General features: G+C 43.8%; 1 protein-coding gene across 2 annotated transcripts in view; it reads left to right on the top strand.

The window, feature by feature from the left end:
* Positions 1-24863, top strand: part of LOC147108866 (E3 ubiquitin-protein ligase Itchy-like) — a 105227-nt gene that overhangs the window by 71511 nt on the left and 8853 nt on the right. For both annotated transcript variants that reach the window (XM_086005786.1, XM_086005787.1), the window contains exons 15-24: positions 1890-1962; positions 4005-4076; positions 4686-4774; positions 6833-6992; positions 8141-8274; positions 11875-12015; positions 12267-12387; positions 13995-14099; positions 18198-18294; positions 24714-24786. In XM_086005786.1, the coding sequence (XP_085861912.1) occupies positions 1890-1962; positions 4005-4076; positions 4686-4774; positions 6833-6992; positions 8141-8274; positions 11875-12015; positions 12267-12387; positions 13995-14099; positions 18198-18294; positions 24714-24786 (1065 nt within the window). The remainder of the gene's footprint in view (positions 1-1889; positions 1963-4004; positions 4077-4685; positions 4775-6832; positions 6993-8140; positions 8275-11874; positions 12016-12266; positions 12388-13994; positions 14100-18197; positions 18295-24713; positions 24787-24863) is intronic.

Here is a 24863-nt window from a genome sequence, read left to right as displayed (position 1 = left end):
GGCGCTCTTTATAAGCACATTGCCATTCGCCATGTCTCCCAGCACAGTATCGGCATTCGGCAACAGTTCACATTCTCGGTGGCTCAGGCTTCCAGCATGCAGGCGCCGAAATAGTTCCAGCGCGCTGGCACCGAAGCCCGCTCCTGTGGGCCTAAAGAACAAGCCTGTTGGACACAATTGAAAAGAATGCCTGCGTGCTGGTGGGACTATGCAGCAGCCTTGAGGTAACTGCATGGCCGCGCAGCTTGGGAGAAACAGTGTGTACAAAGAATTCTCCTGGTGCTCTGGCCAACATTTCTCCCACATCAGCTATCGCCCAAAGTTCATACTAGCTGGTAATTAATCTTACTACCCTAATTTATCTTTGTGGCTCGGTGTCAAGTTTTTTATCTTAAAATACTCCTGTGCAGCGCTTTGGGATGTTTTACTACGTTAAAGGCACTATATAAATACAAGTTGTTGTTGCTGTTTGCGAGTGTAGAATGGCTGCTACATTAGCTTACACAAGTCACTGCACTCCAAAATTAAAGGAGTTTGTTTGAAGCAAGATAATTTGATGTGGTAAGGTGTGTATAAATGCAAGTATTTCCTAGTTTGTGCAAACCCACAGCACAAAACTGCTCATAATTGGACTCTTTGGGGCTAAAAGGAAATATAAAGTGACACATGAAATTGTGATCCTGCCACAGCAGGTGCAGGAGCTAGGGATGAGGGAATTTTGCCCTGCATCAAACCCATTCTATACCTCATCTGGGACCAGTCAATACTGACATTGTTGTTCTTGTCCTTTAATGAACAGAAAGCATAAAGATCATGTTTTTATAATTTGAAGCGTTAGGTTGACTGGATCCTCTCGTTTCCCTGCAGTTGTATGGTGCAGGTTGTGAGATTTCAGTGTGAAGCCTTGCCTTGGTTGGCATTCATAGACAGAGGTACTGCTCATGGCTTATCAGATGCATTGCTGAGCTAATGGGAAAAGTGGTAGGGGTCCTACATTAGAGTGATGACGATACTTGAATGTAGTGAATGCTGTACCTGCCTGACGTAAGAAAACTACTAGGCACTTGGTCTGAGTATTAAACAACTGATTTTCAACATGGAGATCTGGTTGTGTCCTTCACTAGTTCCTGTTAAAGAATGTCCTGAGCAAGCTGGGCCCATGCCCAAGTATTTATACTCGCTCTGGACAGCGCCACCAGCAGGCCACCCAGTATTATTTCATAAGTAATTTCCACAGATTCATGTCACTGCCTTTCTTGATTACGAGGCTTACAACCTCTAATTTTATTACTAGGATTTGAAGTTGTAGGCTGTGCATTTCTGTACTGCATTGCAGTGGAAATAAATCCAGTCTTTAGGTATTGTAATTTATATCTAATTGCGCTTAAAGGGGCATCGCCCTTCTGGTCCGCACACAGCCTATTGCTTCCGAGTTGAAATGCTTGTGTTCACCAGGATATTGGCCAGAACCAATGATGGAGCTTTCTTGTGCAGGGCAAATTTTAAGTATCGTTCTGTTTGTATAAAAATTGTATTTGGTTTTACTTGCCTAACTTCAGCTTTCAAGTTGGGGCTTCTGAGGGCCGTATGTGTCACTTCAGGGTGAGAAAGATGAGCTGTTCTGAAATCTATTTTATCCCTGCACTAAATTTATCCCTTATAGACTGAGCTGTAGAGCTGCTTCCAGTGCTGGGAGTGGAGGCTGTTCTGAGGCTTGTTCATCTGCTGTAGAATAGCTAGAGGTGACTAGCAGATGGAGGTTAAGCATAAATAAGTTTTGAAGTGTCTCTTGTGTAATCTAAATAAACCGTTCTTGTACTGTGGACATTAAACCTACAATTTACATCCTTCCCCCCCCCCCCCCCACTTCCCAATCTTGTGTGTTTCAGATCGAATGGTCCAAACATTGCGTATGTGCGTGATTTCAGATCCAAAGTTTCCTATTTCAGGTTCTGGTGTCAGGTAAGCAGCATTTCATCCCATACAGTGGGGGCAGAATTTCTGTGGGGGTTCTAAGAACATAAGAAATAAGAGCAGGAGTGGGCCATACGGCCCCTCGAGCCTGCTCCGCCATTCAATAAGATCATGGCTGATCTTCGACCTCAACTCCACTTTCCTGCCCGATCTCCATATCCCTTGATTCCCCTAGAGACCAAAAATCTATCGATCTCAGCCTTGAATATACTCAAAGACTCTGCATTCACAGCCCTCTGGGGCAGAGAATTCCAATGATTCACAACCCTCTGAGTGAAGAAGTTCCTCCTCATCTCGGTCTTAAATGGCCGACCCCTTATCCTGAGACTATGCCCCCTAGTTCTAGACACTCCAGCCAGGGGAAACAACCTCTCAGCATCTACCCTGTCAATCCCCCTCAGAATCTTGTATGTTTCAATGAGATCACCTCATTCTTCTAAACTCCAGAGAGTATCGGCCCAATCTACACAACCTCTCATCCCAGGAATCAATCTGGTGAACCTTCGTTGCACCGCCTCCAAGGCAAGTACATCCTTCCTTAGATAAGGAGACCAAAACTGTGCACAGTACTCCAGGTGTGATCTCACCAAGGCCCTGTACAATTGTAGCAAGACTCCCGATCTACTGCAGTATGGTTTTTTAAATTCATTCCTGGGATGTGGGCATCGCTGGGAAGGCCAGCATTTATTGTCCATCCCTAATTGCCCCCGAGAAGGTGGTAGTGAGCTGACTTCCTGAACCGCTGCAGTCCGTGTGGTGTAGGTACTCCCACAGTGCTGTTAAGGAGGGCGTTCCAGGATTTTGACCGAGCAACTATGAAGGAAAGGCGATGTATTTCCAAGTCAGGGTGGTGTGTAACTTGGGGAACTTGCAGGTGATGGTGTTCCCATGCACCTGCTGGCCTTGCCCTTCTAGGTGGTAGAGTTTGTGGGTTTGAGAGGTGCTGCCGAAGAAGCCTTGATGAGTTGCTGCAGTGCATCTTGTAGATGGTACACACTGCAGCCACGGTGAGCTGGTGGTGTAGGGAGTGAATGTTTAAGGTGGTGGATGGGGTGCCAATCAAGCGGGCTGCTTTGTCCTGGATGGTGTCGAGCTTCTGGAGTGTTGTTGGAGTTGCACTCATCCAGGCAAGTGGAGAGTATTCCATCACACTCTTTACTTGTGCCTTGTAGATGGTGGAAAGGCTTTAGGGAGTCAGGAGGTGAAACACGCTGCAAAATACCCAGCCTCTGATCTGCTCTTGTAGGCTAGTTTCTGGTCGATGGTGAGGGATTCGGCAATACTAATGCCATTGAATGTCAAGGGGCGGTGGTTAGACCCTTGTTTGTTGGAGATAGTCATTGCCTGCCACTTGTGTGGTGCAAATGTTACTTGCCACACATGTTATTAGCCCAAGCCTGAATGTCATCCAGGTCTTGCTGCATTCGAGCATGGATTGCTTCATTATCTGAGGAGTTGCGAATGGAACTGAACACTCTGCAATCATCAGCGAACATCCCCACTTCTGACTTTATGTTGGAGGGAAGGTCATTGATGAAGCAGCTGAAGATGGTTGGGCCTAGGACACTGCCCTGAGGAACACCTGCAGTGATGTTCTGGGGCTAAGATGATTGATCTTCACCAACTACAACCATTTTCCTTTGTGCTAGGTATTGGAGAGTTTTCCCCATGAATCCCATTGACTTCAGTTTTACTAGGGCTCATTGATGCGCCACTCGGTCAAATGCTGCCGTGATGTCAAGGGCAGTCACTCTCACCTCACCTCTGGAATTCGGCTCTTTTGTCCATGTTTGGACCAAAGCTGTAATGAGGTCTGGAGCCGAGTGGGCCTGGCGGAACCTACACTGAGCGTCGTTCAGCAAAAGGCCGGCGGAAAATTTGGAAAAACGTTAGAAACGGCTCTTTGCTCCATTTGTCCAGGGGTTCTGCCGAAGTTAGATCAGGAGAAACCCTGCGGAAGTTCCAGGAGAGTCTTTTGGGAAGAATGAGTGTTTGACTGATTTACATAATGGAATTGTTTTGTGTTCTAGCAACTGGCTGCGCCTCAGCACATAAAAATAACTGTGACAAGGAAGACCTTATTTGAGGATTCATTTCAGCAGGTAATTTTGAGGGATGGTCGGAGGGGGGGCGGGGGGCGGTGGAAATGTAACTAAATAATTTAATCTGTGAGTGGAACAATAATCAGAGGATCTGGCCCCTGCCAATCCTGCCTCCTGTCAGCCAGCCCCTAGGTGTGCAAGAGTGCCACAGGGTCGCTTACCCTCATTTATTTTTCCTCCCTCTGCAGGGCAGCTGAGCCTATGAAACCATTGACCCAGATACTTGGGAATCTCCCCTTCCAGCAGGAGGGTGGTGTGGGAGAGACCCAAAGACTGAAGTTTTTTTAATAGAAGTAGGAGGAGAGACACATGAACCTTTTGGAGTGGCGATCAAACCTCATTAAGATGGTTCCCAGTTTATAAATACATTTTGCTGGAATTTAAGTTCAGAAAACTTGGCGAGCTTACAAAAAACTTACTGCCAAGAGTTTGCAAAAGTTGTTTTTGTGAGTTCTTGTCCCATTAATGGTGTTGGGTACAAGGATTCAGTCCTAGTTGTTACTGAATGCAGTTAAGATAGTATTGCAGGCATATATATCAGTGAGATAAGTGATTCCTACTCTGGCTAATGACAAATATTCTCAGATTGACCTCCAGTTTGTATTTCAGATTATGAGCTTCAACCCTCAAGATTTGCGAAGACGATTGTGGATCATTTTTCCAGGAGAGGAAGGCTTAGATTACGGAGGCGTGGCAAGGCAAGTATCTTCATTATAGGGATGTGGTGCCCAGTATTGGGCACAATATTCCAGCTGGAGCCTAACCTGTGTTTTATAAAGGTTTAGCATAACTTCCTTGCTTTTGTACTCTCTTCCTCTGTTTATAAAGCCAAGAATCCCATGTGCTTTTTAAATATCCTTCACATCTTGTCCTGCCACCTTCAAACATGTGTACACATCCACTCCCAGGTCTCTCTGTTCCTGCACCCCCTTTAAAATTGTACCATTTAGTTTATATTGCCTCTCCTCATTCTTCCTACCAAAATGTATCACTTCGCACTTCTCTGCATTCAGTTTCATCTGCCACATGTCTATCCATTTCACCAGTCTGTCTGTGTCCTCCTGACATCTGTTGCTATCCTCCTCATGGTTTACTGCATTTCCGAGTTAATCTCAGCTCGGCCCAAACAGGTTTCCAATCTTGCTGCCAAAGATCGCCTAGTAGCTGGCATAATGGTGGGAGAGGCATCGCCTGTGACATCTAAATTAGCATGAAAATAAAATTTATAAATCCTCCCTGCTCAGCGATCTCGTATAGACAGTAACTGAGCCATACAGAACAGAAAGATCCCAGGTTCAGTCCCTGGTCTGTGCGGTGTTAGCTGACCCCTCAGTTAGGGAAGTGAAAATCAGCCAGGATTCCCACACTGTCGCTGTTCAGCAACCCCTGCTGGAAGTGCATGTGTGAACATTGTGTCGGACAGAAACAGGTACTGCTGTGGTACCTTCTGTGGCCAAAATGACCCGTCAGCCTTCACTGTCCGGACTCGCAACAACAACTTGCCTTTATATAGCACCTTTAACGTAGTGAAACGTCCCAGGGCACTTCACGGGAGCGTTATCCGAGCCGCATAAGCGAATATTCGAACAGATGACCTAAAGCTTGGTCTAAGAGGTAGGTTTTAAGGAGCGTCTTAAAGGAAGATAGAGAGGCGGAGAGGTTTAGGGAGGGAATTCCAGAGCTTAGGGCCTTGGCAGCTAAAGGCATGGTTGCCAATGGTGGAGCGATTTAAAATCAGGGATGCGCAAGACGCCAGAATTGGAGGAACGCAGAGATCTCGGAGGGTTGTAGGGCTGGAGGAGATTACAGAGATAGGGAGGGGCGAGGCCATGGTCGCACAGGAATAATCGCCACTTGGGCACGGTACCGTACCCATGGAACTATACCTCAGAAAGGAGTCAACACTTTCAGGAGAAAATTGGTGAGCAGAAGAACTCTGGCCAAGATGCAGGTCCTTGAAAATAGTGAACAGTGATTAACAAAAGCTCTGACTGTACGAGTAACTGATCCCAGTTCAAGCTAAAACATTTAGTCATACTTTTAGCTTAAATTAAGGGAGCAAAAACGTGGATTCACCTATAGGATATTGCTTGGAAGCCTCACATTTGCAGTGAATGCTACTGGTTATGTAGCTGTTGAAGAAAGAAAGACTTGCATTTATATAGCCTTTCACGACCACCGGACATCTCAAAGTGCTTTATAGCCAATGAAGTACTTTTGAAGTGGAGCCACTGTTGTCATGTGGGAAACGCAGCAGCCAGTTTGCGCACAGCAAGGTCCCACAACAGCAATGTGATAATGACCAGATAATCTGTTTTTATTATGTTGGTTGAGGGATAACTGCTCCTCTTCAAAATAGTGGCCGCGGGATCTTTTATGTCCACCTGAAAGAGCAGACGGGGCCTCGGTTCAACGTCTCATCCGAAAGATGGCACCTCCAACAGTGCAGCACACTCTCAGAACTGCACTGGAGTGTTAGCCGAGCTTTGTGTTCAAGTCCCTGGAGTGGGACTTGAACCCACAACCTTCTGATTCAGAGGCGAGGGTGCTACCCACTGAGCCACAGCTGATCCTGTCGTATGTGTTGTGGTATATTTAATGAAGCTAGACTGCTACCTAACTTGGTCGAGCACCAATTTGGTTTGGTCCGCCAAAGATGACGTGGAAGTGAAGTGGCTTTAAAAATGAGTCGGATTGCATGTTGAGTTACTGAAGTCTTGCTACCAGTGTATCTAATATCCATATTTTTTTATTAGAGAATGGTTCTTTCTACTTTCCCATGAAGTTTTGAACCCCATGTATTGCCTCTTTGAGTACGCTGGGAAGGAAAATTATTGCTTGCAAATAAACCCAGCATCGTACATCAACCCAGACCATCTGAAGTACTTCCGGTTCATAGGTCGGTTTATAGCTATGGTACGTTCCAGGAGTTACTTGAGCCTTACCATTACTGCTCTTTTTTACTGTATACAGGACTAAAACTGGTTGGAAGATAAGTAAGCCATACGTTTAACTAGATTCTGTCATTGGTTATTTAGGAATACAAATATCATTGTTTTTTGTTCTTTTAACAAATAACCGTGATATACCTTCCGCATTGTCGCTGGAACTTCAGCACTGCATCCTTGTCTAGCAAACACTGAGAATTAATGAAAATAATCTGCGTGCCTATGAAACATATGTTCATGTACGTTTTATGTAGTACAATGTGACACTTGAGAACTATACTGAGATGGTAACTGGAAACGTTGGGGGGAAGGATAGTTTAGGCAACAGATTTTACAACAGTTGCAAGTCTGTAGATATTGTTAACCTTACTCTTTAACCAGCCTTTTTAAGAAGTTAACCAACCTTTTTAAGAAGTTAACCAACCTTTTTAAGAAGTTATCTGCTGTTTATCTCAAGTTTCTCAGACTTCTAAATTACATTGATTATAATTTCACATTTGGAGCATTGGCTTTCACCAAGTGATGTAGACTTCAGTTTGAAAAGTAATTACATATATGTCACATCTTGCACTTCAGTTGCACAGCACTAACTTCCCTTGTCTTTTCTGCTACCCCAAATGTCAAGTGCCCTCTAGCATCTTGTCTACAACCCTACACTCGTATAAGTGTAAAAAATATGGGATTGGATAGCTTACCTACAAAAATTAAATCGTGTACAATATCGTGGACATTCCTTACACTTTCAGTGTTAAATAAATACACTCAATGGCACAGCTAAGATCCTGACATAAACATCAGGACTTTCCTGGTATTTTCAGTGCTAACTAAATACTCAGCACTGCAGGTGCAGACCAGTTTGCACTTGCAAGCTCTTGTTTTATGTTTCAGTCTTATTGCCATCTCACTCTAATGAGCGCTGACTGTAGAGATTTATTGCAAATCTTAACGTGTTTTAATGGTGGACTGTACCGTTCAGTGTGATGTAAAATGCCCAAGGGCCTGGCAATTCTGCTTCACGTACTCGGGTGCTTCTGTGTCAGCAATGAGCCTGGTTTGTGTGTGATAATTTCTAGAAATCAGTTCTGAGTTTTGTTTTGCACTTCCTTTTCTTGGCAGGCACTGTTTCATGGGAAATTCATTGACACCGGGTTCTCGCTGCCATTTTACAAACGTATGCTGAGCAAACCCATAGTAACCAAAGACTTGGAATCTATTGATCCAGAATTTTACAACTCCCTCATTTGGATAAGGTTTGTATTTTAATATTTTTTGATGTTGGTTGCAAGGTTTAACTATTAATGTTAGTGCAACTAAATTTTAAAAAAAAAGAAATAATGTAGAATCGTAACATGCTTCAGGCGGGAGATGACAATTGGTCCATTTAGCCTGCCCAATAAATTATCAGATACCACCATATCCTTTATAAAGCTTAATCCCTTCAAATGTGAGGAAGCTGTATATTTCCTTTTTGAAATCACTTATCTTAAAGATTCCCATCCAACTACATGCACTGGCATATTGCTCCATATAATGTCTAACATTTCAAGTTGGGGGCTGATAATCATTGCATACTCCATTCCTCAGTCCTGTTCCTATGCAAATCTCGCTGCTAATGGAATGGACCTTGGCTCCCCTCTCTTTAATGCATTCCTAATGCTGTTGGCAATGATTCTGGCCTCTCATTGGGGTATGGCGATTCGTGAACATAGAAACAGAGAAGATAGGAGCAGGAGTAGGCCATTCGGCCCCTCGAGCCTGCTCCGCCATTCAGTGCGATCATGGCTGATCATCCAAATTCAGTATCCTGTCCCTGCCTTCTCCCCATATCCCTTGATCCCTTTAGCCTTAAGAAATATATCCAACTCTTTCTTGAACTGGATTTGAGGAGGGGGGCGGCAGGTACAGAGTACCTCTAAACTGGGACGCGGGAAGGATATGGGAGAGTAATTGTTCAGCTAACTTTTGGTAAGTGATGATTTGATCGGTCTGTTTGAAAAGCCAAATGTCATTTTTTTCTATTTTAGGTTAAAAATCTTAGTTGTGCAATGTAAAGTGCTTAAAGAAAACCAGAGTACATAATTTTAATGTAAAAATTCTGAATTTTCCGGGGAAATATAACCCCAAACCCCCTGGAACTGCGCCATTAATATTGTCTTCAACATTTGGATTTCCCTCCTTTAATTTTTAATGTACTTGTAATTTTTTTCTCCAACACGCCTGAAGGAATGTTGTGTATACCTGCAGCTTAAGTGGCACAGACCATGGTAGTTACTTGAGTTCAACCGTTCTAGGTTGAAAAATCCGGGCCATCCTTAAGGTGTCCGCTTATTGAAGCTGTTGGTTAGCTTTTGTCGGTTTTCTAGGTTGGCCTGTATGTTGATCGCAACTTTACAAATAAATATTGGGAGTTCTTAAAACGCCTCAATATGTAGAATGCCGGTTAAGGTGCATCATGTCAATGGGAACATTTGCTTAGACACAAATGATTACCTTTAATAAGATGTCTTATGCATTCTAATGGGATGGAAAATAATGGAATCCCTATTAAAGGAGAAAATAGAAGAACATCTAGAAACCAAAAATATAATAATGAATAGTCAACATGGATTTCAAAAGGGAAAGTCTTGCTTGACCAACCTTATTGAATTTTTTTGAAGAGGTAACAGAGAGAGTAGACAATGGTAATGCAGTAGATGTCATTTATCTAGATTTTCAAAAGGCCTTCGATAAGGTACCCCATAATAGACTGATGAGCAAGGTCAGAGAATGCAGTGTCAGGGGACAAGTAGCAAAATGGATTGCTGGCTGGCTTCAGGACAGAAAGCAGAGAGTCGGAGTAAAGGGTAGCTATTCACAGTGGCAGAAGGTAGGTAGTGGTGTTCCACAAGGATCAGTGCTGGGACCACTGTTCACAATTTACATTAATGATTTAGACTTTGGAATCAAAAACACAATTTCTAAATTTGCGGATGACACCAAATTGGGGGGGCTAGTCAATACTGAGGAGGACTGCAACAAATTACAGGAGGACACTAATAAACTTGCAGAATGGGCATATAATTGGCAAATGAAGTTCAACACAGATAAATGTGAGGTATTACATTTTGGTAGGAAGAATAGGAAAGTCATCACTTGGAGGGCGCGAGTCTGGGTGGGGTAGAGGAACAAAGGGATCTCTGAGTACAAATACACAAATCACTAAAAGTAGCGACACAGGTTAGCAAAGCCATAAAAAAAAAAGCAAACCAAGCACTAGGGTTTATTTCTAGAGGGATAGAATTGAAAAGTAGGGAAGTTATGCTAAACCTGTATCGAACCTTGGTTAGACCACACTTAGAGCACTGCATACAGTTCTGGTCGCCATATTATAAAAAGGATATGGAGGCACTGCAGAGGGTGCAGAGAAGATTTACAAGGATGATACCAGAAATGCGAGGGTATACATATCAGGAAAGGGTGAACAGGCTGGATCTCTTTTCTCTTGAAAAAAGGCTGAGGGGTGACCTAATCGAGGTCTTTAAAATTATGAAAGGCTTTGATAGAGTGGATACAGAGAGAATGTTTCCACTTGTATGGAAGAGCATAACTAGAGGCCCTCAATCTAAGATAGTCACCAATAAATCCAATAGGGAATTCGGAATAAAATTCTTTACCCAAAGAGGGATGAGAATGTGGAACTCGCTACCACAGGGAGTGGTTGAAGCGAATAGTATAGATGCATTTAAGGGGAGGCTGGACAAACATACGAGGGAGAAGGGAATAGAGGATTATGCTGAGAGAGTTAGATGAGGAAAGATGGGAGGAGGCTCGAGTGGAGCATAAACGCCGGCATGGACTGGTTGGGCTGAATGGCCTGTTTCTGTGCCGTATATCCTATGTAATGGATGATGGGAAGGCTTAGACAGACCAGGATTACCCTCTCTTTTTTGTTGAGAACTACAATTCTATTCCCCCAGAATCCTGGTTCCTGGGAGGGAGGGGCAGGTCACAAATAGAGCTGGACCATTTTATGAGTAAAGAAATGTGGAGGCAAAATTCTTGGGCAGTACCCATTGCAAGATTGACGGGCAAAACAAATTCATAGCAGTTCAGAAGGAGGTGCTCTCCTGAGTTTGGGGTTAAGTTCATTAACCAGCAGAGCAGAAGGAACTTTACATCCAAGCTGTGCTGTAACGTGGGTGTACCTGATACTGGTACTAGGGTACTAGAAGTGCAATAATACTTTATTCAGCCCTGGCATTCCTCATTTTGAAAACGCAGATTCACATGCTGCCTTTAGAACTTAGGATCTTAGCCAGGACTGTCCTTTGAGCTTGACTGCCCCTCACTGGGCAGTGTGTTCAGCCAATAGGTCGCGGCTGTTCACGTTTGTTGAATGCTCAGTACTTGTGGTAGGAAAGAAGGGGAATCGGAATACCAGCCTTGCCTTCCCCTTTCTTCTGCCCTCCCACCCCACAAAAGTACATCGGCTATCCGTTGATCACAGAGCTGCATTGATTACTGACTTGGCTGCAGGGGAATTGCAGTGTAAGTGACTTTTTCAAGCAAAACAATGAAGAATTTATTTTGCAAATCTTTATTTAATTTTAACTAGAATTTTTACCACAATATTTTCTTCACCCTCCATCCCATGGCAGTGTTCCCCTCATCTCGCCAAGATCAGAAACTTTCCACAACCAATATTGTGGTCTTCCTTCACGGCGAATGTTCTCTTCTGAATATTTGAGTTAGCTTATTCAGTTTGGCTGGTTCACTTTGAGCAGTTTGCATTGAAAATGGATTACTCCCGCATTTGTTTTTTGTTTTGGTTTTTGTAGTTATTTATTGGAGAAAAAATGCCTTGTTTCTAGGGAGAACAACCTGGAAGAATGTGGCCTGGAAATGTATTTCTCCGTTGACAAGGAAATTTTAGGTGAAATTCAAACCCATGAGCTGAAACCTGACGGCAACAATCTGCTGGTGACTGAGGAAAACAAAGAGGAGTATATTGGGTAAGGTGAAGAGTATCTTCGAGTGCTAGCTATAGATAAGCATTTCATATCTAAATTCATTTTATCATGTTCCAAGTGACTCCAATACTGTAGTTGCTAACCCTGTAAATGAGATTTGCAAATGCTACAGATTAAGTGCAAAGTAGACTGTAAAAAGGAAATCTGATTTCTTGTATTTACTGTATTGTAAACTTGCTGGCAGCAGATAATGATTCAAGAAGTTATTAATACAAGTGGTTTGAACTGTGTAGGCTTGTAGCTGAGTGGAGACTATCACGAGGTGTTGAAGAACAGACACAGGCGTTCTTGGAGGGCTTTAACGAAGTGCTTCCTTTACACTATCTTCAGTCATTCGATGCCAAAGAATTGGAGGTATTGTAATTTGTTGAGTGCTTTTAGTTTCATTCGTGTGTTTAACTTAGATGGTGGTGATAGTGACCTGTGGTTATTCACCTTATTTTTTTTTCTATCCTTTCCCTCCTGGATTGGAGAGGAGCGTTCCGTTAAAGCATGCAACAAGTGAAGGCCAATGGACTGCGACTGGGCTGTGTGTAGCCAGCGTCCACCATGTATAATCTGTGCTGTAATTTTCCAGCATTGTTCATTGTTGACCCTAAATGTACAAACATTCCAGGATATCCTCTTTTTTTATATCAGTATATATTTAACCCTGATCCATTGTATTCCACGAGAGATGTGATGTATTCCTCTGTATTTATTCCTGGAATGATTAGTGCATTTTATAAGAGAGCCATGTGACCTGTGTTGGTTTTAAGCATTTTAATTTGTTCATCATCTCCTCTTTCAAGAAAAGTTACCATCAAATCTAATTCTAAAAATACAACTCCCCCTGTTTACTCCAATGTCTGATCCAGATTGATCTGAACTTCATTTCTGGACCTTTAGATTTCTTAACCTTGTGATCAGTTTAGATGCAGTCTTGTTTGGAATAGTCAGGAGTTCATGTTGATATTAGAATTTGTCTTTCAAGTCACCCCTATATCATTTCTGCCAATGCCACTAGGAGATTTCTGAGATAAGTAGATGGGGGTGGTTTGTATCTGTGTGCTTGGGGAGGGAGTCCTTTGCCCCCCCCCCTGTGGAAAGTGGTGTGAAGCAGCTCTGAAGACTGCTCAGATGAGATGGCCTTTTAACAAAATAATGGTGCCGTACTGGATGGTCTTGTTGGGAATCAAAGAATTGTACAGCACAGCAGTAGGCCATTCAGCCCATCATGACTGTGCCAAGTCACTGAAAGAGCTACTCGCAGTTTAATTTCCTGGCTCTTTCTCCATACCCTTTCAAATATTTATTTTTCAAACATTTATTCACTTTTAAAAGCAGCAGTCAGATCTCTGAGCACCTGGACATCGACTGCAGTGCCAGGAGCTGCTAAAATGACTAATTGTTCTGATGGTGCCAGCAGTGTTCCCCGTAAGCTGCGCTTTGTTCTGCACGGCCGGTTGATTTAAATTTCTGCGCATGCATGGTATTTCTAGTGTAAAAGCTTGAGTAGCCTGCGTGGGACCTTGCAGATTACTGCGTGGTCGCGCACGCGTGCAGCTTAGAGGGAATATTGAGTGCCAGTACAGGAAACTCTTTTTATTATCCGGCGCCGGCGGGGTGCCAGTTTATCAAAAAGTCCAGATTACAGAGAGGTATAGTTAAAAGGTACGAGAGCTCCGTACACAGCAACAAATCCAGGCTTCCCTGTTGCTTAGCAACATGTGCAGGAACTCCGGCCACAGACCAAGCATCCCTGTTGCTTAGCAACAAGTGCACGAACCCCAGTTACACAGCCACAGATCCAGGAACTGCCACTAATATGAAGTAAAACTTACCTGAACCTACTCCTGAATTTTGCCGGTTAACAGAGGTTTCCGGTTATTTAGGTGCCGGTAAATCGAGAGTTTCCTGTATTCTTCTACTGCTCAGCCCTGAGTTACGGCATTTTAAATTCTGTTTTAATTCTTTTACAGGTCCTTCTTTGTGGAATGCAAGAGATAGACTTGAATGATTGGCAGAGAAATGCAATCTATCGTAACTATACCAGAAACAGCAAACAAATGGTCTGGTTTTGGCAGGTATGGAAAGGGCTCGGCCTTCTTCGCATGTTGTGCTCAAGTGTTTTCTTACTACAGGAATATCTCACTAGTTCCTTATTTTAAATAGAACTGTTTGGTTCCAAATGCTTTTAAATGCTCTCACTGCTATATTGTCAGCCAGCATATCGGCACGCTTCTCCCATGAAACACCCTTCACTGGTTCACTTGTGTCCTTCAAGAAAGGGAACCTTAGTGTCACTATCTCTATAGATATGTGAAGAGAAAAAGATTGGTGAAGTCAAGCGTAGGTCCCTTGCAGTCAGAATCAGGGGAATTTATAATGGGGAACAAAGAAATGGCTGACCAATTAAATACATACTTTGGTTCTGTCTTCACAAAGGAGGACACAAATAACCTCCCAGAGATGCCGGGGAACATAGGGTCTAATGAGAGGGAGGAACTGAATGAAATCGGTATTTGTAGGGAAATGGTGTTCGGGAAATTGACGGGATAGAAGGCCGATAAATCCCCAGGGCCTGATAATCTACATCCTAGGGTACTTAAGGAAGTGGCTGTAGAAATAGTAGATGCATTGCTGGACATCTTCCAAAATTCTATAGACTCTGGAACAGTTCCCATGGATTGGAGGGTAGCTAATGTAACCCCACTATTCAAAAAAGGTGGTAGAGTGAAAACGGGGAATTACAGACCGGTAAGCCAGACATTGGTAGTGGGGAAAATGCTAGAGTCCATTAAAGAAGATGTAATAGCAGAGCACTTGGAAAACAGTGACAGGATCGGACAAAGTCAACATGGATTTACAAAAGGTAAATCGTGCTTGACTAATCTACTGGAATTTTTTGAGGATGTAACTGGTAGAATAGATAAGGGAGAACCAGTGGATGTGGTGTATTTGGACTTTCAGAAGGCTTTCAATAAGGTCCCGCATAAGAGATTAGTGTGTAAAGTTAAAGCACATGGGATTGGGGGTAAGGTACTGACTTGAATAGAGAACTGGTTGGCATACAGGAAGCAAAGAGTTGAAATAAACGGGCCTTTTTCCGAGTGGCAGGCAGTGACTAGTGGGGTACCGCAGGGATCGGTGCTAGGACCCCAGCTATTCACAATATATATTAATGATCTAGATGAGGGAACTAGATGTAATATCTCCAAGTTTGCAGACGACACAAAGCTGGGTGGGCGTGTGTGCTGTGTGGAGGATGCCGAGAAACTCCAGTATGATTTGGACAGGTTGGGTGATTGGGCAGATGCAGTATAATGTGGATTAATGCGAGGTTATCCACTTTGGTGGCAAAAACAGGAAGGCAGATTATTATCTGAACGGCAATAGATTGGGAGAAGGGGAAGTGCAACGAGACCTAGGTGTCCTTGTGCACCAGTCACTGAAGGTAAGCATGCAGGTGCAGCAGGCGGTTAAGAAGGCAAATGGTATGTTGGCCTTCATAGCAAGAGGATTCGAGTACAGGAGCAAGGAAGTCTTGCTGCAGTTGTACAGGGCCTTGGTGAGACCACACCTTGAGTATTGTGTGCAGTTTTGGTCGCCTTATCTGAGGAAGGATGTTCTTGCCATGGAGGGAGTGCAGTGAAGATTCACCAGACTGATACCTGGGCTGGCAGGAATGATGTATGATGAGAGATTGGGTCGATTGGGCTTATATTCGCTGGAGTTTAGAAGAATGAGAGGGGATCTCATTGAAACTTATAAAATTCTAACAGGACTAGACAGACTAGATGCAGGAAGGATGTTCCCGATGGCGGGGGAGTCCAGAACCAAGGGTCACAGTCTAAAGATAAGGGGTAAGCCATTTAGGACAGAGATGAGGAATTTCTTCACCCAGAGAGTGGTGAACCTGTGGAATTCTCTACCACAAAAGGCAGTTGAGGCCAATTCATTAAATATATTCAAGAAGGAGTTAGATATATTTCTTAAGGCTAAAGGGATCAAGGGATATGGGGAGAAAGCAGGGACAGGGTACTGAATTTGGATGATCAGCCATGATCTCATTAAATGGCGGAGCAGGCTCGAGGGGCCGAATGGCCTACTCGTGCTCCTATCTTCTATGTTTCTATGTCACCCCCTACCTGGTATGGCCTTCATGTGACTCCAGTCCCACATTACATCGTTCTGTATATTCCAGACAGAGATCGATAGATTTTTGAATATTAAGCGATATGGGGATAGTGCAGGAAAGTGGAAATGAGTTAGCAGATCAGCCATGATCTTATTGAATGGTGGAGCAGACGCGAAGGGCCAAATGGCCTACTCATGTTCCTATTTCTTATGTTCTTATTACATGATTAGCTCTTAATACCCTCTGGGCAGCCAAGCATGGAAAATAAATACTGCCCTGTTGGTGTTCATAGAATCTTACAGAACACAAGAGGGCCATTTGGCCCGTTGTGCCTGTGCCGGCTCTTTGATAGAGCTCTCCAATTTATTCCCACACCCCAGCTTTCTCCCCATAACCCTGCAAATTAGTTCACTTCAAATACATGTCCAATTGCCTTTTGAAAGTTCCTATGGAATCTGATTCCACCACCCTTTCGGGTAGTGTGTTCCAGATTATAACAGCTCTCTGTGTGAAATGATTTCTCCTCATTTCCCCTCTAGTTCTTCAACCAATTATTTTAAATCTATGACCTCTGATTACCGATCCACTTGCTAGAGGAAACTGTTTCTTCCTGCTTGCGCTATCAAAACCCCTCATCATTTTGAACACCTCTATTAGGTCTCCCCTTAACCACCTTTGCTCTAAGGAGAACAATCCCGGCTTCTCCACTATTTCCACATAACTGAAGTCCCTCATCCCTGGTCTCATCCTGCTAAACATCCTCTGTATCCTCTCCAAGTCCTGAACATCCATCCTAAAGTGTGGTGCCCAGAATTGTACACAATACTCCAGCTGAGGCCTGACCAGGGATTTTGTAAAGGTTTGGCATAACTTCCTTGTTTTTATATTCAATGCTCCGATTGACAAAGCCAAATGTCCCATACGCTTTCTTAACTGCCTTATCAACTTGCCCTGCCACCTTCAAGGATTTGTGAATATGCACCCCCCCCCCCCCCCCCCCCAAGTCCCTCTGCTCTTGCAACCTCCTCAAAATAGTACCATTTAGATTAAATTACCTTTTCATGTTGTTTCTCCCAAAATGCATCACTTCACATTTATCTGCATTTAATGGCATTTGCCATGTGTCTGCCCATTTCACCAGTCTATCTGTCCTCCTCAAGTCTGCTGCTATCCTACTCACTATTTACAATGTTGCCAAGTTTTGTATCATCTGCAAACTTTGAAATTGTACTCCCTATACCCAAGTCCAGGTCATTTATATATAACAGGAATAGCAAATGTCCTAATACCGACCCCTGGGGGACTCCACTGCATACTTCTCTCCAGTCAGGATAACGTCTACTCTCTGCCTCCTATCCCTTAGCCAATTATGTACCCAAGTTACCATCCCATGTGCTTCTACTTTCCAAATAAATTGGTTAAGCACTTTATCAAATGCCTTTAGAAAGTCCCTATATATAACATCTACTGCACTACCTTCATCAACCCTCTGTTACTTCATCAAAGAACTCAATCAGGTTAGTCAGACACGATTTGCCTTTAATATAAAAAATACGACAGTAATGATGTTTCCTGTTGCGCAGTTGGATTTTAATATGTACATAATTAAACTGGTCAAAGCAAGTTTTATCAATTTCCAATGGCCATATATTTTTGCAGCAATAAAAAATAAATGGGGAGGGTTGAGTTAATGTCTGATAAAGAAGCCTGTGTACTGCGCAAATGAATTCTTGTGATTATCAGTCTCCGCTCAATGACACTGCTCCCTTAGGGAATTCAGAAGAAACTTCTTTACCCTGAGAGTGGTGAGAATGTGGAATTCGCTACCACAGGGAGTGGTTGAAGCGAATAGTATAGATGCATTTAAGGGGAGGCTAGATAAGCATCTGAGGGAGAAGGGAATAGAGGGTTACGCTGATAGATTTAGATGAGGAAAGGCGGGAGGCGGTTCGAGTGGAGCATAAACGCCAGCATGGACTAGTTAGGCTGAATGGCCTGTTTCTGTGCCGTATATCCTATGTAATCCTATGTATGTAATCCTTAGGTTGTGAAAGAAATGGACAACGAGAAGCGAATGCGTCTGCTGCAGTTTGTCACGGGAACATGCCGTTTACCAGTTGGTGGTTTTGCTGATCTCATGGGTAAGCCGAGTTCAAAACCAAATGTAGAATTTGTTGGTTCAGATTGCTTGTTTGGTCTGCAGCCACCACCTTTATTATCCATTTTAGAGGATGTTCATAGCATCTAGCTTTAAAATGTTATTGTGTAACAGGGAGATGAGAGTTCCTCCAATGCTTTAGTGAGTAAATACACCACACTTGCGTTTGGTCCCTGGTGGTGAGTTAGCTGACTTCCGCTGGAGCAGCAGCTACGCCCTACAATTAGCTTCAATGGCCCAGGTTGGAGGGGTTGGAAAATCAGCCAGGTTTCCTGCTTCTGATTGTTATTCAGTGACCCTCGCTGTAAAGTGCATCTGCGTGTTTGTCAAGTGAGGACAATACCAGCTAGGCTGTGATGCCTTCTGTGATGGAATAGCAGAAATAGTAACCATAAAGCTGTCGGATTGTCGTTAAAAACCCATCTGGTTCACGAATGTCCTTTAGAGAAGGAAACCTGCTGCCCTTACCCGATCTGGCCTATATCTGACTCCAGACCCATACTTTTTTGATAATCTTTAATGTCTTCAAATCTGAAACATTAGGCAACATCAAATTCAGAAGTATCATTTACTTAACTGGAGCGAATGATTGTAAAATCTTAACTTAATATACGAAACACTATATAGAGGTGAATCTTAGTTGCACTGCAGTGTGCGTTTTCTTTTTCTGCTCTTAACTCAAGCAATGCACTTTGTATGGAACTGTGAACTATAGGTCTGTTGAGACTGAGCACAGCAGCTAGGCGAGCTTGTGATCTGCAAGACTTAATTCTGATCCCTTTTGTTAGCTGTATTTTTGTGCATTAGTTTGCAGTTATACTGTGCTAGGAGTCGATTTGTTACCATGTGGACTCTTCACTTGTAGCACCTGATGTACACTGGTGACCGTGACATGAATCAGTCATTCATGAAAGAAAGACTTATGAAATAATACTGAGCGGCCTGCAGGTGGCGCTGTCCAGGGAGAGTATAAATACTCGGGCACAGGCCCAGCTTGCGCAGGACATTCTTAACAGGAGCTAGTGAAGGACACAACTAGACCTCCATGTTGTAAAACAGTTGATTAAAGCTTTGTTTAACGCTTAGACCAAGTGCCTAGTAGTTTTCTTACGTCAGAGAGTGCTTCGTCTCCCAATATGAAGGAGACTCTGCAATAAACTTGTAAAATACCTTGGGGAATCCAGTAGCACTGTATTGAAGACTTTGTAACTGGTTTCACAGTGCACTGGAGTTGTACTTCATGTGGTATTGAGCAAAGTGGTGTGAGGAGTCAAATTGGGATCAAACTCAAGTTATATTCACTTTTGTGTCACTGCAAGGCAGGACTGTTTCACAGTGGAAAAAGTGGCAATGTAACAGCACGACGTGATGTAAAAACAGCGTAGGTGCGTGTGCGCGCTGAAGTTTCGGGACAGGAGACATTGGCCAGGGTTCATGCTCCTGATGGCTATACAGCAACTCTGCTGGAAGTGTGTGGATATCTGGTGAGGACAAGATGAGACGCGGTTGTGATACCTTCTGCAGTTGAAGTGTCTGCCGGCACTTGCTGTCTAGACTCTGTGTCCACCTGGACAAAGTGCCTGTGGGGCCATGTCCCAGTGAGGAAGTCGACCCATTCTAGGGTGGAGGGCAGAAAACTGGAGAGGTAAAAAATAATTGCTAGCTGGGCTGTAACCTGTAACCAGCTTGCCAGTTGGTGAAATGACCGAGAGCCAAGCATCTTTGCAGCAGTTTGTGAGAGGAGCAGGGAAAAAGCAGCACTCAAGAAAGTAATGGCTCCACATCAGAAGTCAGCTTCCTTTCGTGAATTTGTAAATTTAAAACGCAAATTTGCAATATTAATGTCCAGTGGATAAAGTACCTAAATAGTAAATGATTACAGTTACAGTTCGTAACTACTGTGAAGAAGAGTCTCAATGGAAGGGAATGCAAAGCAACTCGGAAAAGGCTCCATTTCTGAAGCGTGCCGCTTTGCCTTGTGGAAATTTATTCAGTGTAAGCGTGGGTTTGGAGTCTGTTGGTTTCCATCCCTCCTACCCCCTGCTGCTATGGCGCCAGTTTTTTTTCCAGAGTCTGTCTGTCTCTTTCTTTCTCTCTCTCTCTCCGACCTTTCAGCTGTTTCAGTGTCCTGGGCCCACTCTCTGGCTCTTTGTCAGCAATCCTTGTCTGATCCCAACAGATCTTTAGGCTGTTTATTTTTTTTAAAAAAGGAGACAGGAATAAGATATAGAGGAAGGAGAGAATAAACCAGAGAGCGACGCTTCCAAGGGAAAGGTGAAAGAAGTACGCAGAAGGGAAAAGTGTGACTCACGAGACTGGCGAAGGGAGAGAGAGAGATGGAAAGTGTGGTAGAAACAATCGAATTTCTATTCAAGTTTGCCACTGTCCGTATCCTTGGTTCGAAGGCATGACATTTTCACACAGCTGGTTGGCTTTTTAAAAAAAGATATTTTACACAGTATTTCATAGCACAGGAACAGGCCATTCGGCCCAACAGGTTAATGTTCCACACGAGCCTCCTCATCTAATCCCAGTGATCACCTCCAGCGCTGACCCTATTGCCGTTTGTGGGGTCTGCGGGGAGGATACCTCATTAACATGGGTCAGGTGGGTGATAGTGCCACTGTGGGCACATCCCTGGTGCCCGCTGGCCCGTGGCAACCAGAAAGCTCCGCGTCCCTCCACCCCTCCTTACCCACCAATGTTCCCCTCAGCCCCCTTAAGGGGGCAGAGCTAAAAAGATCTACAAAATAAATGATCTGTTGTTCCGAGATCCAGGCTGCCTGGACCCCAATTGGCTGTGTTATTTACATTGCTTAATTTGAATAATTGAATTTTTGGAACGACTAAGACGGTTTTAGTGTATATTTATTGTCAGTGAGTGAGTTGTCAGCACTCCAAAGGTATGGGGTACTTTCCCATTTTAATTCTCTTGGACTCCCCTAAAGATAGTGTCAAATGGAGAGTAGAATTTCACACTGCCTGTGGCTGTCCGGGCATTCTTCATTTGAGAACTTGACATTTATCCTTGTATTTAAAGCTGTTTTTCCAAAGCCTAAACAGTTGAGTTAGGAGCTTTTGTTGTCTTGTGCGCAGTATGTCATACAGTACTGTGTAGCAGGGGCAGGTTGGTAGAGGACCTTTGTCTTACGGATGTTTAGTGTAAGGCCCATGCTCTCGTACGCTTCGGTGAAGGTGTTGATGATGGTTTGAAGTTCGACCTCCGAGTGAACACAGACGCAAGCGTCGATTATCAAAATCTACGACAAGGCCTTGGACAACGTGGACCACTTTCCATACCTCGGGAGCCTACTGTCAACAAGGGCAGACGTCGACAACCAAGTCCAACACCGCCTTCAGTGTACCAGTGCAGCCTTCGGTCACCTGAGGAAGAGTGTGTTTGAAGACCAGGACATCAAACCCGGCACTAAGCTCATGGTCTACAGAGCAGCAGTGATACCCACCCTGCTGTCTGCCTCAGAGACATGGACCATGTACAGCAGGCACCTCAAAGCACTGGAGAGATACAACCAATGCTGCCTCCACAAGATCCTGCAAATCCACTGGCAGGATAGGCGCACCAACATCAGTGTTCTTGCTCAGGCCAACATCCCCAACATCGAAGCTTTGACCACGCTCAACCAGCTCCGATGGACGGGTCACATTGTCCGCATGCCCAATATGAGACTCCCAAAACAAGCGCTCTACTCGGAGCTCCGGCACGGCAAGAGAGCCCCAGGTGGGCAGAGGAAACACTTCAAGGACACCCTCAAAGCCTCCTTGAAAAAGTGTAACATCCCCACCGACACCTGGGAATCCCTGGCCCAGGACCGCACAAAGTGGAGGAGAAGCATCCGGGAAGGCGCCGACCACCTCGAGTCTCTTCGTCGGGAGCAAGCGGAAGCCAAGCGCAGGCAGCGCAAGGAACGCACGTCAAGCCAAGCACCCCACCCACCCGCCCCTTCAACCACCGTCTGCCCCACCTGTGACAGAGACTGTAGGTCCCGCATTGGACTCATCAGTCACCTGAGAACTCATTTTTAATGTGGAAGCAAGTCATCCTCGGTTCTGAGGGACTGCCTAAGAAGAAGAGGATAAGAAGAAGATGCCATACAGGACAAACTGACAGCTGTAAATGCAAGGACATTTCAGAGGAATCTTTGGTAACCTTGGTAATGGCGTTTGAGCAATTTTAAGGGTACAGTAACCTTTCAGGTTTTAACCAAAGCCTCATAATTTGTCACCCCCTCCTGCTCCCTTAAAGCACAGTTAATGTTACAGAAGCAATATACTGCAGACGCTGGAAATCTGAAATAAGAACAGAAAATGCTGGAAATGCTCAGCGGGCCGGGAAGCATCTGTGGAGAGAGAAAAAAGAGAGTTAACGTTTCAGGTCGATGACCTTTCATCAGAAATATAATGAGGAAATTGTACATCTGATTCTCTTCCCACAGATGCTGCCTGACCTGCTGAGTATGCCCAGCTCTTGCAGTTAACGTCATTTACTCCTGAATCATTCAATAATTCAAATTAAACAATGTAAATAACACCGCAAATTGGGAATTTAGTGCTTTTATTAAAAAAAAACTTGGGATTAATCAACCTCAGATTTGGGCAGGAGACTACAATTAAGTAGTTTGGATGCTGTGATGAGACAAAGCTCGCTCTTGATAGATGGGGCTAATGCTCTCCCTTGTCATCTATCATGATCATTTAAGAAAGAGTTGTCCTTTTCGATCTGATATCACATTATCTTTAATCAACTCTTTGAGATTTTTGCAGAAAATTTGATTTTTCTATTGTCAGCTTTTTCAAACGTATTTGCTAGGGGCAATGCATATATCAAATTGTGTCTATAAGCAGTCAGCCATTCAACACTGAGTGTGTTGCCTCAGTACTTTAGAACCATTATCAGTTCCACCAACCTGGATGAGGAACCTTTCCCTCGGCGTTCTTATCTTTGATACCGAGTGCAAATTAAATTACAGTGTTTACGTGCCCAGAAATACTGACTTGTGACACTGATTTCCAGGACTTGGTTCAGCTCGTAACCAAAATAAGTGACTTTCACTGCGTGAACAGATTTCGTTTTTAAAATGAGCTTTTCTTTCAGGAGTGAATATCAATGTGTTGCATCCTTCACGCAAGGAAAAAAAAAAGTCTTCAATTTGTCGAATGAGCAGAGCAGTCAAGTGCCTAGCAGTGGTGTAAAATGTACATTCACAGTGTGCTAGTTCTTAAATAGCACAAATTATTCTTAAACTGTGCCAAAACAGACACAAACATTAAACTTTTGGCTTTGTGCCCTTCCTCATTTGCATGTCTGTGTGTTCATTACATTGTAACTGCCTCTGGATTAATTTCCACAAGCTTGTCTATCAATTTCTTTCGCAAGGGTAAATGAAGGAAGAGACGCTTTGGCAGCTTTGCTTGCGTTCGTGGTTTCTGACAAATGGAGTATGTGGATTTTAGCTGGTGGGAAAGTGGGGCCACAGACGAGTTTTCGTGCTATTCCTACCCATTTTATCACCTTCCCCATGCCTTCCATCTAAAGGCATTGATTTCAATGGCCATTGTGCAGTTCCTCAGGTGCAAGTGTCCTCCAGTATGTCACCTGAGTGGCTGTTTTTCATGTGTGGGGCCTTGATGGTGGTCATCATAGTTAACCAGATTCCTTACCTGATGGCTGTTTTAAGTAGGGGTTGTTGGATAGTGATCAGAAACCCTGAATGGTTTTTTTTTTACTTACGCATGCACACACTACAGGAAACTCTTTATTATCCGGGACCGGCGTGGTGCCGGTTTATCAAAAAGTCCGGATTACAGAGAGGTATAGTAAAAGGTACGAGAGCTCCATACATAGCAACAAATCCAGGCTTCCCTGTTGCTTAGCAACATGTGCAGTTACTCCGGCCACAGACCAAGCGTCCCTGTTGCTTAGCAACAAGTGCACGAACCCCAGTTACACGGCCACAGATCCAGGAACTGCCACTAATAGGAAGTAAAACTTAGCTGAACCTACTCCTGAATTTTGCCGGTTAACAGAGATTTCCGGTTATTTAGGTGCCGGTAAATCGAGAGTTTCCTGTATCTGAATGCGGAGAGACCAGTTGGAACACCCTACTGCTGCTCCACATTAAGTTGGTTTCCTTTGCACAGATTGAGATCAAATCTGAGAATTGGCTTTGCTGCTCACGTCTTAACCAGCTGGGTCATTGGGCGAGACTTGACATTTCCCTCAAGTGAGAACGGTCTTTTCAGTCGCACTTTGGGAGCACGGAATGTTTTTTGTGCTTTCTCTCTTTTCCTGTTCTGTTACCTGTAAACATTCTGTACAATCACTGGTTTAATCGCTGAAATGAAAAGTACTAACTGGCATTTCCTCCTTGTGTTATGATATAGGGAGCAATGGTCCTCAGAAATTCTGTGTTGAAAAAGTGGGGAAGGAAAACTGGTTACCAAGAAGTCATACCTGGTGAGTTGAGCATTTCAAGAAAAAGCCTTTTATTGTTTGATACATATACAATATTCTGTTCTTTATATTCCCCCCCC

This window comes from Somniosus microcephalus, chromosome 13 (assembly GCF_052327205.1).
Source record: "Somniosus microcephalus isolate GS21.2 chromosome 13, FLI_Smic_1.0, whole genome shotgun sequence".
In the NCBI taxonomy this organism is placed as follows: Eukaryota; Metazoa; Chordata; class Chondrichthyes; order Squaliformes; family Somniosidae; genus Somniosus; species Somniosus microcephalus.
Note: the sequence above shows the minus strand (reverse complement) of the source record. Positions and strands in the feature narration are given on the sequence as shown.